The following is an 18980-nucleotide window of genomic DNA, read 5'->3' as shown; positions in this document are numbered from 1 at the left end:
TCCCCTAATATCTGCTTTCTCAGGTCACCAGATTTCTTGAAAGAGAAATCTATTCTTGCTGACTTTCTTTCCTCATATATTTTATTCATTTTCTAATCTTGAAAGATTATACTTTGTTTCTTTATTGTTTCTTTTTTTTCCAGACAGGGTCTTGCTTTGTGGCCCAGGATAGAGTGCAGTAGCCAGTGGCACAATCTTGGCTCCCTGCAACCTCTGCCTCCTGGGCTCAAACGATACTCCTACCCCAGCCTCCCGAGTAGGTGGGACTACAGGCACACGCTACCATGCCTAGCTAATTTTTGTATTTTTGGTAGAGACAGGGTTTCACTATGTTGCCCAGGCTGGTCTCAAACTCCTGAGCTCAAGGGATCCATACACCTTAGCCTCCCAAAGTGTTGGGATCACAGGTGTGAGCCACTGTACCCTGCCACTATCTATTGTTAAAAGATCACAATGACCTATAAGGTATCATGGGACTCTCAGCTGATTCTTAAATATCATTAATGAATAAAATTTTGATGAATTCCAAGGATTTGTTTGGTCCTTATCCTTCCTCATTCCTGACTCCAACTCACTCTTGAAATACTTTCCTTCCTCTCTGTTACTCCCTACTATCATAAAGATTAAACTAGGCACCACCTCATCTTTTAAGATCCTATTCAAGTGATAATCCTTTGTTGTTGTTGTTGAGATGGAGTCTCCCTCTGTCGTACACGCTGCAGTGCGGTGGCATGATCTTGGCTCACGGCAACCTCCACCCGGGTTCAAGCGATTCTCCTGCCCCAGCCTCTCGGGTAGCTGGGATTACAAGCGTGCAACACCACACCCAGATAATTTTTGTATTTTTAGTAGAGACACGGTTTTACCATTTTGGCCAGGCTGGTCTCCAACTCCTGACTTCAAGTGATGCACCCGCCTCGGCCTCCCAAAGTTCTGGGATTACGGGCATGAGCCACCGCACCCGACCTCAAGGGATAATTCTTGAAGTCTTCCACAACACCCCTAGTAGTAGTCATCCTTTCTCTGAGTTTTCACAGCACTTGATACTACTAGGTACTTCACACATTGTATTCTGATTGTTATGGTCTCTTTCTCTCTCCCTTATATAAGTTACTTGGTCATGGAAACTGGTTTATAATTTTCTTTTTTTGAGATGGAGTTTCACTCTTGTTGCCCAGGCTGGAGGGCAATGGCATGATCTCAGCTCACTGCAACCTCTTCCTCCCGGGTTTAAGCGATTCTCCTGTCTCAGCCTCCCAAGTAGCTGGGATTACAGGTACATGCTACCATGCCCGGCTCATTTTTGTATTTTTAGTGGTGACAGGGTTTCATCATATTGGTCAGGCTGGTCTCCAACTCCCGACCTCAGGTGATCCGCCCGCCTTGGCCTCCCAAAATGTTGGGATTACAGGCGTGAGCCACTGCGCCTGGCCTGGTTTATCATTTTCTATCTCTTTGGTTTAGCAGATGATATACCACGTACAGATTCTATTAACAAATGTCTGAATGAATGGCCAGTAAGTGGCAGCACTATGACCAGAATACAGCTCTTCCGGTTCCTTTGTCTTTGCTCCTTAGGCAGAAGATGGCTCAAAAGAAATTAAGGCTTACAGTTACATTTCTCACCTCCTATTTCATGAAAATGCTGAATCTCAGATTTAGTCCCTTTTTCTTAATCTTTATCAGTGACCTGGTGAAGAACTATACTTTTCACACAGAGTAGTCACCTAGGTAGCAGTGCCACACATGGCATAGTTATGACTAACCTACAATTTGCTCTTTCTCACACACACACACATATACATACACACAGATACATACATATATACACACACACAGATATGTATATATATACACATACACACACATACACACACATATGGTTTGTAGAGATGGGGTCTTGCTCTGTTGCCCAGGCTGGAATGAAGAGACACAATCATAGCTCACTGTAGCCTCGAATTCCTGAGCTCAAGTGATCCTCCTGCCTCAGCCTCCTGAATAGCTGGGACCACAGATGGGACCACATTTTTTTTTTTTTTTTTTTGAGACAGAGTCTCGCTCGGTCTCCCAGGCTGGAGTGCAGTGACCGGATCTCAGCTCACTGCAAGCTCCGCCTCCCGGGTTCACGCCATTCTCCTGCCTCAGCCTCCAGAGTAGCTGGGACTACAGGCGCCTGCCACCTCGCCCGGCTAGTTTTTTGTATTTTTTAGTAGAGACGGGGTTTCACCGTGTTAGCCAGGATGGTCTTGATCTCCTGACCTTGTGATCCGCCCGTCTCAGCCTCCCAAAGTGCTGGGATTACAGGCTTGAGCCACCGCGCCTGGCCTGGGACCACATTTTTTAACAGAGAATCACAGAAAAGGAAATAGTCTGTTAGATTCTTATCTCAATCCACAAATACTTAATGGACCTTTTAAACAAACCCTAAATGCATAATAACACTCTGTAACAGGAACCCTCGAGTTGGTTCTATAAGCTACCCACAATATACTTTCACCTGATATTTTTCATAGATGTTTAAGGAAAAGGTTTCAGGATGAAACTGAAATAAGCTGGTCACAAGGTAGCCTTGTGTATTCTGAACAATGCCAGGAAATGTTTGTTTATCCATGTTAGTATCCAAGACTTTTTCACTTTTTTTTTCTATTAACGAGATTATCTGAATTGCTCATCTGAAACAACTTCATCATGGGATAAATTTTGTGTTACTTTATTGGATAAAACTATATGGACACAATCTTGTGCTTATCAGACTTGAGTAACAACCTCCTATGTTTGATCATCACTGAAGTTGCTGATCAGACCCCTATGAGTAGCCATCTCTTGACTACAGAGGACGATGTTTAAGAGGACTGTGCTTAAGATGAAAAAAATACGAAAACAAGAATATATCCACCTGCTGCTTAAGTATTTTCTGGAAAATGTATTTTTTTCCTCCAGTAACCCTTAATTGTTAAAAAATTCATTATCTTGGGCTAAACCCTGGCCCCTGTGTCTGGTGAATTGAGGGAAAAAAGAATATAGGGGACATGACCACATTAGAAGAGGGTAATTTTCAACGGAAAAATAAATGTGGCTGTGACTTAAACACTGAGAAAAGGGCTGGGCATGGTGGCTTATGTCTGTTAATTCCAGCACTTTGGGAGGCCAAGGCAGTCAGATCACTTGAGCCCAAGAGTTAAAGACCAGCCTGGGCAACATGGCAAAATCTGGTCTCTAAAAAAATTACAAAAATTGGCTGGGCGTGGTGGCTCACTCCTGTAATCCTAGCACTTTGAAAAGCCGAGGTGGGTGGATTGCCTGAGGTCAGGAGTTCGAGACTAGTCTGGCCAACACGGTGAAACCCCGTCTCTACTAAAAATACAAAAATTAGCCGGGTGTGGTGGCAGGTGCCTGTAATCCCAGGTACTTGGGAGGCTGAGGCAGGAGAACTGCTTGAACCTGGGAGGCAAAGGTTGTGGTGAGTTGACATTGCGCCGTTGCACTCCAGCCCGGGTGACAAGAGCGAGACTTTGTTTCAAAAAAAAAAACAAAAAACAAAAAAACCCACAAAAATTAGCCAGGCATGATAGTGTGCGCCTGTAGTCCCAGTTATCTGAGAGGCTGAGGTGGGAGGATCACTTGAGCCTAAGAGGTTAAGGCTGCAGTGAGCTGAGAAATTTTTTTTTTTTTTTTTTTTTTGCACAACCTCTGCCTCCTGGGTTCAAGTGATTCTTGTGCCTCAGCCTCCCAAATAGCTTCTGTGGGGTTTGCCATGTTGGCCAGGCTGGTCTTGAACTCCTGACCTCAAGTGATCTGCCCACCTAGGCCTCCCAAAGTGCTGGGATTACAGGCATGAGCCACCTCACTCAGCCAAGCTGAGAAAATTTTAAAACTCAAAATTAATAATACAACAACAAAAGAATAAATTCTCCAGAGAGGCACCATGGTATATCGTAGAAAAGCTGGACTTTTAAAAAGACAAAACAAGGCTTAAATTAAGGTTCTGCCTTCATTTAAGTCACTGCCTCGTCGATCCTCAATTCCTTAATCTATAAAGTGAGGCTAACAATGAATAGGGTTGTTGTGATAATGCAGTAATATATCAAAGTTCTTTAAAAACCGAAAAGCAGTATAGAATTATGAGATATTACTAGACCACCCCCTTTCTTCTTGTGGCTATATTTACAGTGTTAATTCATATTAGAGCTATTCATGTTTCATTCTCTGAATGTTATCTAAATTCAAAGGCAATAATTGCTCTCCTTGACTCTGAATCAGTTGTATCCATAATGCACTAAACCAAACACTTCAATACTGAGTGTCTAAGAGTTGTGTCAAAAACAAAACAGAAACAATCAGGTCACAAAAAAAGTTTTGCCTATTTCAGGTGTAGAACACATCTCCATATAAACATTTGCTGAAAAGAGTACTTGTTAAGTAAGAGAGGCTGTCACCAAATCAAAGAATTGTAGTGCTGGAAAAAGATTTGAGTATTTCTGGAGATCATCTACCATAATACACATTTGATACATACAAAATTTCCCTCTGCAACACTCTTGACAGACAGGTATCCATCTGCTGCTTAAAACACTTTCTGGAAAATGTCTTTTTTCAGGTAACTCTACTAATTGTTAAAAACTGGCCTAAACTCTGTCCCCTGTAATTTCTACCCTCCAAATCTTGTACTTCCTCTGAGAGCTACACAGCAACATTTAATTCTTCATCTTTAGAACAGTTTTTTTTTTTTTTTTAACTTTAGAAGAGAACACTTATGTCCCTTGTCCAACTCTTTTCATTTTTAGGTTAAACTTCCTTCAGTTCTCCCATTATTGAATGTATGCCATGTTTCAAGTGGCCCTCCTTTGCACCAGATCCACTTTCCCCTGCCTCCCTTTGCTGTAGACTAAACAAGCTCCCATGTGTCCTATGGTGAGACCATCACCTTCTTTGCCATAAACAGTGTGCTTTAGTCCAATCCACTGAAATCTTTGTGGATACTGGACTGTAAGAAAATATATTTGCTTTTCTTCCCAGCTCCAAGATTATAAGCAGGTCAAAAGCAAAAAAGAATGCTGCTCTCAAAACTTTGACAATTTGAGTTTTATGCATTCAAGCAATTATTAGAATAGTCAGGCTGCTGGAGAAGATGGCCTTTAAAATTCCTTCCTATGATGCTAGGCTTTAGCTCAGGAATAGGGAGGGATAGGGCTATAAGTCAAATCCTCTCATAACATGAGGATTTGTGGATGCAGAATGCTGACAAGTGAGGCCTGGGAGGCAAAACTGAGGTCAACCCTAGTAAGAAGCTAGAGCTTCCAAGCCTCAGAACCACTGCTAGTCCTTTATCAAATGTAGTGATGATTACAACTGGAATTCTTCATGAGCGTTTTACCGTGTTCTGTCCCATTTCTCCAGAAGTTACCATAATGTTTCATTATAAACCATATACACAACCCTGGGAAGAAACTTAGCAGATCAGTAGAAGACTACATAAATATCTAATTATACTCTAACTTCCTTCCAAAAAAGCAAAAGCAGGAATGCCTGTTTAAGAATCCTAAGGGCTGGGTGTGGTGGCTCACGCCTGTAATCCCAGCACTTTGGGAGGTCGAGGCGGGTGGATCATGAGGTCAGGAGATTGAGACCATCCTGGCTAACATGGTAAAACCCTGTCTCTACTAAAAATACACACACACACAAAAGTAGCCGGGTGTGGTGGTGGGTGCCTGTAGTCCCAGCTGAGGCAGGAGAAGGGCGTGAACCCAGGAGGTGGAGCTTGTAGTGAGCCGAGATCGCGCCACTGCACTCCACGTTGGGCAACAGAGCGAGACTCCGTCTCAAAAAAAAAAAAAAAAGAATCCTAAGTAAGACCAGGTGTGGAGGCTCATGTCTGTAATCCCAGCATTTTGGGAAGCCAAGGTGGGCAGATTACTTGATCCCAGAAGTTCGAGAGCAGCCTGGGTAACATAGTGAAACCCTTTCTCTACAAAGAAAAAATATGAAAATTAGCTGGGTATAGTGGTGCACACCTGTGGTCCCAGATACTCAGGAGGGTGAGGCAGAGGATCACCTGGGCCTGGGAGGTCAAGGCTGCAGTGAGCTATGATAGCACCAGCCTGGGTGACAGTGAGACCCTGTCACACACACACAAAAAAGAATCCTAAGATAATCAATAGGACATTATATTCATTTAATCAATTCAAGATAACAATCAAACTCTCAAGAGTCCATGCATGAGGAAACAAGCTACCAATCACAATCTACATGAAATTGGGCTATATGAGTGGTATACCTGGTTGCTTTCCAAGACTTTGGGTTGACAAAAACTATATTATGGGAAATAATAAACCTCAAATTCATTTTTAATATTTGGCCAAGGCCATTGTACTAGGGAATACTGACATTCAAGAGAAGTTCTATAGTCGACTTTTCTTAATAAGTCTACTATTCTTATTCTTTATTTTAAGTGAGTAAATAGAAGATGTAAAGCCAACTAGTTTTTGGTTGGAAGCAAAGTCAAGGATCAAGGTACTATGAGAAAGAAGATACAGGGATTCCAGGACCCAACTATGGGAGAAGAAATGTAAGAACACAAGTGAAAGGTGCTTTCAGAAACCTTCTGAGCCCAAACTCTTTTTGCTAACCTGACATAAATTAGAATGAGATTCATTTTCTAGACAAGATAAACATGAGGTATACATCAATGCTTATTGAATCATTTATTCAGAGGCAAAATGGGAATACCATAGTTTTTTTGTAAGAAAATATAACTCAAATGAAGGCATCAGTTATATCTCAGAGAAATAAGTGGCTTTACAATCATATTAACACTATTGTCATTATTATTATTATTATTGAGATGGAGTCTCTGTTGCCCAGGCTGGAGTGCAGTGGCGTGATCTCGGCTCACTGCAACCTCCACCTCCCGGGTTCGGGCGATTCTCCTGTCTCAGCCTCCCGAGTAGCTGGGATTACAGGTGCACACCACTATGCCTCATTTTGTATTTTTAGTAGAGACGGGATTTCACCATGTTGGCCAGGCTGGTCTTGAATGCCCAAACTCAGGTGATCCACCTGCCTCAGCCTCCCAAAGAGCTGGGATTACAGGCATAAGCCACCGGACCCGGCCTGTCATTATTATTAGTAATTATTAATAAAATGAATGGCAGCAGATATTACTATATGCCAGGCACTGAACCAAACATCTTTTATGCAGTTTCATTTAATTCTCAAAACAACCCTCTGATGATATGAGATACAGATGCTGAGGCTCAGAGTCTAACCCTTGGAAGTGAGCCCATACGCTAAACCATTGTGCTATATGCTCTACTGCAGCTATGTGTAAACATTTGATAGATACCAATTACTTTCTATAGACACTATACACACATATAAACCAAATGAGAGTGCCCCTTTCCCTCAATGTTGTGAACACTGATTAGTCTTTTTTTTTTTTTTTTTTTTTTTTGAGACTGAGTCTCTCTGTCACCCAGGCTGGAGTGCAGTGGTGCAATCTCGGCTCATTGCAACATTGGCCTCCCAGGTTCAAGTGATTCTTCTGCCTCAGACACCCTAATAGCTGGGATTACAGCTGTCCACACCATGCCCAGCTAATTTTTGTATTTTTAGTAGAGACGAGGTTTCCTCGCATTGGCCAGGCTGGCCTCGAACCCCTGACCTCAAGTAATCTGCCCACCTTGGCCTCCCAAAGTGCTGGGATTACAGGTGTGAGCCACTGTGCCTGGCATCTTTTTTTTCAAATAAATTTTTATGTATTTTTTTTTGAGACAGTTTCACTCTGTAGCCCAGGCTGGAGTGCAGTGGTGTGATTTCAGCTCACTGCAACTCCTGCCTTCTGGGTTCAAGTGATTGTCCTGCCTCTGCCTCTTGAGTAGCTGGGATTACAGGCGTGTGCCACTATGTTTGGCTAATTTTTTGTATTTTTAATAGAGAGGGGGTTTTGCTATGTTGGGCAGGCTGGTCTCAAACTCTTGGCCTCAAGTGATCTGCCCACCATGGCCTCCCAAAAGTGTTGGGATTACAGGCATGAACGACTGTGCCTGGCCTATTTTTTTTTTTAATTTTATTTTCATACAGTGCCACTCTCAGGATATATATATTATCAATCTTTTAAATTTGTGTCAAATAATTGGGAATAAAGAGATAGTCTATTATTATTATTATTATTATTTTAGACAACGTCTCACTGTTACCCTGGTTGGAATGCAGTGGGGCACAATCTTGGCTCACTGTGACCTCCACCTCCTAGGCTCAGGTGATCCCCTCACCTCAGCCTCCCAGTAGCTGGGACCACAAGTTTGCGCCACCACATCTGGCTAATTTTTGTGTGTGTGTGTGTGTTTTTTTTTTTTTGTAGCGGCAGGGTCTTGCCATGTTGCCCAGGCTGGTCGCAAACTTCTAGGCTCAAGCTATCCGCCCACTTCGGCCTCCCAAAGTGCTGGGATTACAGGCATGAGCCACTGCACCTGGCAGATAGTCTATTATTTTAACAAGGTTGAGCATTTCCTCATTTATTCATTGGTCATCTGCTTTTTTCTTCTAGGAACTGCTTGTTTATAACCTTTGTCCATTTTGAGTTAAATGCTTATCATATTGATTTGTAGGCAGCCATTTATATTCTGGATATTATAATATCTGAAGTATAAATAAAAGAATTAAATAAATAAAGGGAGACAATAAGCCAATATTAAAAAAAGCTACATTACTACTCTATATCTTATACCAAAGAAAATTCCAGATGGATTAAAGATAATGAAATCATAAAAGCATAATTCATTCTCATGGAAGTCTGTCAGTTTCTTGTTAATTTAATAAAGTAATATTTTTATGTTGATGAAAAAACTATTCAAATAGGCAAAACAGTGGATACAGACCATACTAGAAAGCTAGTAGAAGAGTACTGTGACAAATGCTGGGTGCGGTGGCTCACGCTTGTAATCCCAGCACTTTGGGAGGCCTGAGGTCAGGAGTTTGAGACTAGTCTGGCCAACATGGTGAAATCCCGTCTCTGCTAAAAATACAAAAATTAGCCGGGCGTGGTGGTGGGTGCCTGTAATCCCTGCTACTTGGGAGGCTGAGGCGGGAGAATCACTTGAACCCGGGAGGCAGAAGTTACAGTGAGTTGAGATCGCATCATTGCACTCCAGCCTGGGCAACAAGAGTGAGACTCCATCTCAAAAAAAAGAAAAAAAAAAAAGAGTACTGTGACAAATCTGTCAGTAAAAACAACTGAAAGTAATTATCTTTGGAAATCATAAATATGGCAAATCTATTATTAAGTGATCAAAGTAAGTTACAAAGTGATATTTACTATTCCATTTTTATAAAAAACACATTAAAAATTAGCTACATTAGAAGGCTATATTAAATAATATTTACAAACGTCACTCTAGGTAGCTGGAGTTTGTAATAGGAAAATTAAATAGAATTTAAAAAAATGCATTGCTTTTGAAGATATTCCTTTTACACAGACATAAAGCTGGTTAACCTTCTGGAAAGAAAGGACTGTAAGTCATTCATTTTTGTATCCTTCAAGTGTAGAGTGCCCTATACATAACAGTCACCCAACAGACCTTTGTTGAAGAAACGAAACGGGAAACGTGGGATTTACAAACATCAGTCTCCATGTCAGCTGCTTAAAATAATCAAATCCAGGCCGGGCGCGGTGGCTCAAGCCTGTAATCCCAGCACTTTAGGAGGCCGAGACGGGTGGATCACGAGGTCATGAGATCGAGACCATCCTGGCTAACACGGTGAAACCCCGTCTCTACTAAAAAAATACAAAAAACTAGCCGGGCGAGGTGGCGGGCGCCTGTAGTCCCAGCTACTTGGGAGGCTGAGGCAGGAGAATGGCGTAAACCCAGGAGGCGGAGCTTGCAGTGAGCTGAGACCCGGCCACTGCACTCCAGCCTGGGCGGCAGAGCGTGACTCCGTCTCAAAAAAAAAAAAAAAAAAAAAAAAATCAAATCCAAAATATTTGCAGGAGAATCATATTGTTTCCCAAGTAACATTTCATTCATAACATTAATTTACAATTAGGAAATGTTATGCTTTTAACAAACAAGAAAGAAATGCAAGGTTCTTAATGTGTATGAGAGCCTTGCATTTCTTGAGAGGTAGTATAGCGCCACAGTCCAGTATAGCTCTTTTTTTTTTTTTTTTTTTTAGACGGAGTCTCGCTGTGTCGCCCAGGCTGGAGTGCAGTGGCGCGATCTCGGCTCACTGCAAGCTCCGCCTCCCGGGTTCCCGCCATTCTCCCGCCTCAGCCTCCGAGTAGCTGGGACTACAGGCACCCGCCACCGCGCCCGGCTAGGTTTTTGTATTTTTAGTAGAGACGGGGTTTCACCGTGTTAGCCAGGAGGTTCTCGATCTCCTGACCTCGTGATCCACCCACCTCGGCCTCCCAAAGTGCTGGGATTACAGGCTTGAGCCACCGCGCCCGGCCAGTATAGCTCTTAAACCACTATGCTATATTACCTTTTATGGATCAAGGGATCCAGGAAAATACAAATTAAAACAAGGTATCATGTGTTGTCCGAACTGGCAAAAATAAAAAAGATTGACCTAGTCAACGTGGAAAACTGAGTACTATCAACACTGTTGGTGGGAGATCATAATGGTGCTCTTTTTGTAGTGATAAACTCTTCTCACAAAAACAGATACTCTGAAAGAGGTAGGGTGAGATGGGGTGAAGGTGATACGAGAATAAAATCTTGTAAGATTTTGTTTTTGAAACAACTGATGGCAAATACAAAGGCTTATACTGAATTCACTCAGACCATGCCTGATTTATGCATACAGTATTCACTCTTATGGAGTATCTTTAAATTTTTTTTTTTCAGAGTTGGGGGGGTCTCACTATGTTGGCCAGGTTAGTCTTGAACTCCTAGCCTTGAGCCATCCTCCCACCTAGGCCTCCCAAAGTGCTGGGATTACAGGTGTGAGCCACCATGCCCAGCCAACGTTTCTATCTACTGTGGGCACATGGCAAGCTTCTATGTGAATAAAAGGGACACAAATATTTATAGGGACCTTAAACACACATATTATGTTAGTCACAGACCAATCCTATTGTAAACTATACTAAATCACATCATAAAGCTATAATAATTCAATCAAATGTGTATAGGCACAAGAAGAGACAAATAGATCAACGAAACAGAAATAATCAAAAAATAAACCTACGTCTTATGAAAATTTAGTATATGACAAGGATGGCATTTCAAAACAGTGAGGAAAAGACGGACTAACTACTTAGTACTGGAACTACTGGCTATTCAAACAGCAGAAGTACTTAGATATCTAGCACATACCAAATGTGTAAATACGTTCCAGGTGGATTAAAGAGATAAACATTAAAAGAGAAGAAAAGATAGGATATTTAGTTAATCTTGGGATAAGAAAGATCTTTTTAAACAAGATACAAAATGCAAAAGCCAGACAGCAAATATTAATAAACTTGAGGCCAGGCACGGTGGCTCACGCCTGTAGTCCCAGCACTTTGGGAGGCAGAGGTCAGGCGGATCACAAGGTCAGGAGTTTGAGGACAGCTTTGCCAACGTGGTGAAACTCTGTCTCTACTAAAAATACAAAAATTAGCCGGGCGTGGTGGCATGTGCCTGTAATCCCAGCTACTCAGGAGGCTGAGGCAGGAGAATTGCTTGAACCTGGGAGGCGGAGGTTGCAGTGAGCCAAGATTGTGCCACTGCACTCCAATGTGGGCAACAGACCAAGACTCCATCTCAAACAAATAAAATAAATTTGAAATGACAATTTTAGAATTCTGTTCAACAAAAAAGGAGACAATACATTGAAAGAAAATATTTGCAAAATATATAATATGCAAAGGATTGATAATACAATATGTAAAGAATATCTACAAATAAGAAAAATAAACAATTTAATAGTAAAATGGGCAAAAACAAAATTAACAATTTACAGAAGAAAAAGAAATGGCCAAATAGAGGAGATGTGCAACTTATCTAATAACAACAAGAATAACACTAGCTAAAGCATAAGGCTTACTGTGGACCAGGTGCTTTTCTAAATGCTTTAGATATCAAGTCATTTACTCTCAAAGCCCCATGCGATAGGTAGTACACTATCATTTTTCGCATAAGAAAATTGAGATGAGGTTGAAGCAGTTGCTCAGGGACACACAACTAGGAGTGCAGGGCTGGAATTCCAATGCAGGCAGTATAGCGACATAGTCCAGTATAGCTCTTAACCACTATGCTACATTACCTTTTCATGGATCTAGGGACCCCAGGAGAATACCAATTAAAACAATATATCATTTGTTATCCAAACTGGCAAACAAAAAAGACTGACCTAGTCAACGTGGAAAACTGAGTACTATCAACACTGTTGGTGGGAGAACATAATGGTGTTCTTTTTGTAGTGATAAACTATTCTTACAGAAACAGATAATCTGAAAGTTCAGAAAATCTATTTACCCAATAAAAGGTGGACAATAGTCAGTTTCTTACTAAAACATTAATTTTACTTTTTCCTGAAGGTAGTAGCATATCTTAACATTCCTGCTTTTCTTTTCTTACTCCACAAATGCCCAATAAAGGCTACCAGAGGATGAGCACGCCACTGCTCTCATGCTAACTTTTTGATGTGGCTGCTTCCCTTGTGCTTCAGGATTTAATCAGCTCAGGTCAAGCTTTCCCAGACAGCCTGTTTCTGGATGCACTAACATCACTGAATTGGTTGATTCGCTTTTCCTTCTAGTGGGCTGACACAGATTCTGCCTTCTGAAACTCTTTTCTGTATTTGTCTCTTATCCTCTTTCTTAACAGGTTCAAGAGCCAAGACTGAAGGTGAGAAGCTCAAACTTTTCTGCTTTGTTCAAAAGCCATTAAAAAGGTATTTCTTCTTTTCAGCAATATGGTATTTCCAATCAGATGAAAACGTTGCTTCTGAAAGCTCTCAATTCTCCATAGTTTCTGGTTTACTGCTTACACAGCAGGTTAAGTAACAATATTATTACATTGTTACATGTTAAGTAATAATACAAATTACTTGAGGGAAAAATAAAATTCACGTCATAGCTTTTCCAGCACTTCAGTCATCCCTATATACCTATATGCTCCATTATGGAAACAAACACAGAAAGGCACATGGAGCTATAAAAGAAGCTGCCACTAAACCACTACATAAAAGTACTGAAAGTTTATCATGAATGGTAGTGTGCAAAGGTGATACAGCCTTTAGGTTTTTTTTTTAAAAGCATAGATCAATTTTCATTTGAAATATCTCACTTGTACATCCAAAACTTCCTTTTTGCACTGTGGTCTAAAATGTATTACCAACTTGGTTTCTGATGATAGCAAAGCAATTAAAGTTTGCAAGGGTGACATGGACATTGTGAAAACACAACAGAATATCAAGAAAACAGTGCTTTACTAAACCTCCAAGGAAGGAGCCCTAAAGTGGTGACTACCTTTTCACTGAGGGAGCAATTTAAGAACGTTCCGTACTATAGATTACAGACAGGATGTATGAAGAGATTAAAGTCGGCAGGAGAATGGAAAATTTGAATATATAAGTTTGCATTTTTTCATCTGCATCATATGGTGACAGACTAACACACTCCACGAAAACACAAAGCTTCCTTACCACATTGAGGAGAGGTTGCAAAGGCGGCATCACAACAGGCCCGAGGCAATGATTTCTCTACCCCACTCTATCCTACCGTGGCCCCAGCGACATCACACTATTGCTGGACAGCTCCACCACAGCTAGGCATTAACCGCACCCACAGGAGCGAGCAGACACCTCGGCTAGGAGCCCCAGCGCGAGGCACCCCACACCTAAGCCTATGGTCTTCATCTTGCTGGAAAGGAAACTGAGGCGCTGAGGGGGAAGCAGTGACCAATGCCTCAGAACGCCAAGAGTGTTAAGACGAGGTTGATCTTGGACTTCTCTTTCCCCACCTCCCCCAACTACTCCAGCCCTGGAAGAAGCCACAAGTTTGGAAGAGAAGTTGTGGAAACCAGACGGGGGTGCGGTGCGGTGCGGTGGGGGCCCTGAGAGAGTTTTAAAAGCACTGGTATTTGTCCCGCACAAGGTCGCCCGCTCCAAGTCACTGTTCCCCGCTCCCCGGGTACGCTTATAGCCAAAGAGGCTTCTAGGCTTCAAGATCAGCCCACCGCGCCCCCTCAGCCTTTCCCTGCGGGCCGCAGCCCCCTCCCGGCCTCTGGGTCCCGGCCGGGGATTGGAACCCAGCCGGTCTCTCCGACAGCGTTTGCGACGCCCGGCACCTCTCGCAGCCCCGTACCCCAGGCTCTTCCGTCCCCACCCGCCACCCCCTGGGGCTCCTATCAACGTCCCCTTCCTCCCTCAGGACGCCCCTGGGGGCGCTTCTCGCGCCTGGTCCCGCCGGGTGCTCGGCACGCTTTTCCTTTCCTCTCCCCTCCCGCGGCCTTTATTCCGTGGGGCCCACCTGGCGCGGCCCCCGCCCCCGGCCAGTCTCCTCAGTGAGCGGCCGCCTCCCAAGTCCTCCCGGCCCCGCCCCGCTCCCGGGCGGATACAGTTTGAAGCCCCTCAGGATCTCCCTGGCCCGCTCGTCCTTGGCTGACATGATGCGGCGCTCGCCGCCCGCGGCTTTCTCACTCTGGTCGGCGGAGCCTCGCAGACGGTGCCCAGGAGCCGAGGATGGAGCCGCAGCCCGGCTTGGAGACCTCGGGCGAGCAGCCGCAGCGGCCAGACCAGGACCGGCCTCTCTCTCCCCTCAGCTCCCGCTCCTGATCCCTTCTCCTTCCCCCTAGCCTCGCAATGCCCTCCTGGAACCAATGGAAAGCCAGCTTTGGCGATTGGCATCCCAACCAGCCAGTAGGAGCGCGCTGCGGCTTCGCAGGGGGACTGTTAACGTCAATGGGAAGGGCCCTCCCCGGGAAGTCCCATAGGACACAATATTCATCTGGTGTTATTGCCTAGAGTTTGTCCCAGCGGAGTGTTGGCTTCGGATCTGCACAGGCTTTAGGGACCTGCTTCCGCAGCTGAGCACACTAGCCATCTGAGGCGGCAGCTGGTTGCACTGTGCTACGCGACAGAGACTACATTTCCCAGCATTCCAGCGGCGCACTCGGGGGACCACAGATCCCAGCGCACCACAAAGAGGTCCGGAGACTACAAATCCCAGCATCCTCTGCACTCAGTTCCTCTGTAACTTAGACTCCAGTGTGCCGCGCAGTGTGCGCAAATTCACAAACCCGCCGGCTGAGTTGGTGGTTTCGGAATCCCGAGACTTGAAACCCAGCGGGAAGACCCTTCTCACCGTCAAAAGAAGATGACAGCCCGCAGAGAGTTAACTTCTGTTTACATGGAACTCAGACATCTTCTGCAAATCATGGTAAGGCTGCTAACAACAAACAAAAACACTGATTAAACCGTGAAAGATAACAAAATGACTACTTCAAATCGTGCTTGTTTGTTGGTCTGAGGCGCCTTTTACGTGTTTTTCAGGGGTTTTTGCTGTATTCCTGCTTTGGACCGGGAGAGCTATGGATTGTATACTCAGAATATCAAAACATAAAGGGACTTTGCTAATCTACCCCCTGTTGTTACGTACGAGGAAATTGAGGCCCAGAGAGGCGAAGGGATTGGCCACAGATCACAGCAAGTTCGGGCAGAGTTAGAATTCAGCCCTAAGTCGGCTGACTTGCAGTCTGGACTCTTTGCACCACACTAAGGAGGTGATATTTTTAGCAGCATGGCAATGTGAATTATTCTCCTTGAACAGTTTTCCTATCCAGTGTTGAAACACCCAGAATTAGGTAGCATTTATTTGGTGGATTTCTTTCAAGTGAGGGAGTGTGATATTTATTTTCAGCCTAGGTAGGACTTGGTGTTTTGTTTTTTGCCACTCAAGGTGACATTTAATGTGATTTCAGGAAGTAGGTAAAATTGCAGTGTGAGCCACGGTTCCCTTGGAAACCTCCTCTGTCCTCTTGGCCTTCCTTCCTCTGCCTGTCCCCTCTTTCACCCATCTGGGAACTCACCCAATTTTTTCTTCCATGTAATTCAATAAATATCTTTTCAGCCTGTTATTTGTCAGGCACTGAGTGGGTAAAAGGTGAAGGACATGGTCACTGCCACCAGGAAGATAAACATCTATTTAGGGAAATAAGGAGACTCCACTGAGATTCAAGATGGAGTGTGATAAAATGGCATAAAGAAACGACAATCAGAATGCTAAGGAGGCCCTGATGAAAAGGTTCATTGCAGCTGGCAAAACTTTAATGGAGAAGGTGGCATTTGGACTTGAAGTTTTTTTCCATGTTAAAAAAGTTTTTTTTTTTTTTTTTTTTTTTTTAATGAGATGTGACATACAGTATGGGAACAATTTTTGCATAGGTATACACCCTTGTCCTCACTACCCAAATCAAGATATAGAACATTTCTAGCATGCCTAGTGCTCCTTCCCAATCAGTATTACCTCCTTACATATTGAGATAATCACTCTCTGACTGTATCACCAGAGATCAGTTTTGTCTGTTCTCGAATTCCAGTTAAATGTAATAATACAGTATGTACAGTATGTGTCTGGCTTTTTTACTTTATCAATATTTTTGTGAAATTCATCTGTTGTGTGTAGCCTTTTAACTGCTGAATAGTATTCTGTTGTATGTATATAGCACAATTTACCTTTCCACTGTTGGTGGGCATTTGCGTTGCTATTTTTTGGATTATTACTAGCAAAGCTGTAGTGAGCATTCTTACATGTTTCTTTTTTGTAGACACTTGCACCCATTTCTAGGAGAGGAATTGCCCCTGTGTAGGGAGGGTAGGCACATGATCAGTGATAGTAGACATTGCCAGTTTTTCAAAATGATTGTACCAATTTATGCCTTTGCCAGCAATATGAGAGAGTTCTAGGTGCCTCTTATCCTTGTCAACACAGGATTTTTGTTGTCATTCTTCTTTTTTTTTTTTTTTTTGAGACGGAGTCTCACTCTCGCTGGGGCTGGAGTGCAGTGGCCGGATCTCAGCTCACTGCAAGCTCTGCCTCCCGGGTTCACGCCATTCTCCTGCCTCAGCCTCCCGAGTAGCTGGGACTACAGGTGCCCGCCACCTCGCCGGGCTAGTTTTTTTCTATTTTTTTAGTAGAGACGGGGTTTCACCGTGTTAGCCAGTAGCCATTCTGGCTGAATGTGGTATCTCATTAAGGTATTTATTTACGTTTTTCCTTATGTTGGGCACCTTTCAATATGCTTGTTGGCTAGTTGAACGTTGTCTTTCCTGAAGTGCCTATTCTTTTTTTTTTTTTTGAGACGGAGTCTCGCTCTGTCGCCCGGGCTGGAGTGCAGTGGCCGGATCTCAGCTCACTGCAAGCTCCGCCTCCCAGGTTTACGCCATTCTCCTGCCTCAGCCTCCCGAGTAGCTGGGACTACAGACGCCCGCCACCTCGCCCGGCTAGTTTTTTTGTATTTTTTAGTAGAGACGGGGTTTCACCGTGTTAGCCAGGATGGTCTCGATCTCCTGACCTCGTGATCCGCCCGTCTCGGCCTCCCAAAGTGCTGGGATTACAGGCTTGAGCCACCGCGCCCGGCCGAAGTGCCTATTCTTTTCCCAACTTTAAAAAATTGGGCTGTCTTCTTACTGATTTGTAGTTCTTTACAGTCTGGATATGCAGTTCTTTGATACATGCTTTGCAGATATCTTTTCCAAGGCGTGGCTTGTCTTTTCACTCTCTTACTGGTGACTTTTGAAACAAATTATATTTTTGAGGGGTGGGGTCTCTGCTCTGTTGCCCAGGCTGGGATGCAGTGGCTATTCACAGGCACTAGCATTGCCCACTACAAACTCGAACTCCTGGGATCAAGTGATCCTCCTGTCCCCGCCTCCCAAGTAGCTATAGTAAGACTATAGGTGTACTCCACTGCATCTGCCAAGCAGAAATTCTTAATTTTAACATAGTGCAATAGTTCCATGTTTTCTGTTATGGTTAGTGTTTTTTGCATTGGATTTCAGAAATCCTTGCTTTTAGAGTTGGTAGGTTTTTCACAGGCTAATATAAGAGCATTCCAAAAAGGAGTAAGCTTCAGCATAGGCCTGGTGTCTGAGAGGGATGGTATAAGTTGTGCGGGGCATGGGAGTTTAGACTGTGAAGGGGGTGGGGTGCGACAAAGCTAGAGGACTTAGGAGGGAGGCACACTTTGAAGGGCTTTCACTGCAGCCATGGGCTGGGTATGGTGGCTCACACCTGTAATCCCAGCATTCTGGGAGCCAAGGTGGGAGGATCACTTGAGATCAGGGAAGAGCAGCTTGAGCAACATAGCGAGACCCCATCTCTAAAAAAAAAAAAACAGAATAAATTTGCCAGGTGTGGTGGCCCGCACCTGTAGTCCTAGCTAATTGGGAGGTGGAGGTGGTAGGATCCCTTGAGCCCAGAAGTTCAAGGCTGAGGTGAGCTATGATAGTGCCACTGCACTCCAGCCTGGGTGACAGAGTAAGACTCCGTCTCTTAAGGGAAGAAACCCAAAATACTAAGTCCAAATTGCAGCCATGGAGTCTGGACATTATTCTGGAGGAAGTAGAGGCATTGCTGGAATTTCTATGAAGTCAAACTAAACTCTGTTGTCTTCCTCTCAATCCCATATTTGTCCCTCCTCGTCCATAGCCCTGTTCACTTAACACCAGCTCCAGACAGCTCTGGCCTCCCAGGACAGAATCCTGGGTGTTATGCTCCCCCCCTCCTTATATTCAGCTGGTCACCAAGTCTTATAGATTCTACATTCTACAGTCTAAATGTCTCCAACAGTGTCCCGTCTTTTTCAACCCCAATTGCTACTCCCTTTGTTTTTGTTTGTCTTTTTGAGATGGAGTCTCAATCTGTCACCCAGGCTGGAGTGCAGTGGCACAATTTCGGCTCACTGCAACCTCCGCCTCCTGGGTTCAAGCAATTCTCATGCCTCAGCCTCCAGAGTAGCTGAGATTAGTAGTGCATCACCATGCCCGGCTAATTT

General features: G+C 43.8%; 2 protein-coding genes across 7 annotated transcripts in view; one reads left to right on the top strand and one right to left on the bottom strand.

Annotated features, from left to right (window-relative positions):
- The window catches only part of PDE6D (phosphodiesterase 6D), a 65458-nt gene extending 50296 nt beyond the window's left edge, over positions 1-15162 (bottom strand). For both annotated transcript variants that reach the window (XM_010354575.2, XM_010354576.2), the window contains exon 1: positions 14544-15162. In XM_010354575.2, the coding sequence (XP_010352877.1) occupies positions 14544-14593 (50 nt within the window). In that variant the 5' untranslated portion in view covers positions 14594-15162. The remainder of the gene's footprint in view (positions 1-14543) is intronic.
- Positions 15154-18980, top strand: part of COPS7B (COP9 signalosome subunit 7B) — a 28073-nt gene continuing 24246 nt past the window's right edge. For 3 of the 5 annotated variants that reach the window (XM_010354572.2, XM_010354571.2, XM_030916359.1), the window contains exon 1: positions 15154-15364. Coding sequence is in view for 1 of the 5 variants with exons in the window: in XM_010354574.2 (XP_010352876.1) it covers positions 15302-15364 (63 nt within the window). In the remaining 4 variants the exon portion in view is untranslated. Of the gene's footprint in view, positions 15365-15477; positions 15708-18980 lie in introns of all 5 variants that reach the window. The other 2 variants (XM_030916360.1, XM_010354574.2) reach the window with 2 other exon arrangements.

This window comes from Rhinopithecus roxellana, chromosome 14 (assembly GCF_007565055.1).
Source record: "Rhinopithecus roxellana isolate Shanxi Qingling chromosome 14, ASM756505v1, whole genome shotgun sequence".
NCBI classification, from domain to species: domain Eukaryota; kingdom Metazoa; phylum Chordata; class Mammalia; order Primates; family Cercopithecidae; genus Rhinopithecus; species Rhinopithecus roxellana.
This window is presented reverse-complemented; position numbering and strand designations above follow the sequence as displayed.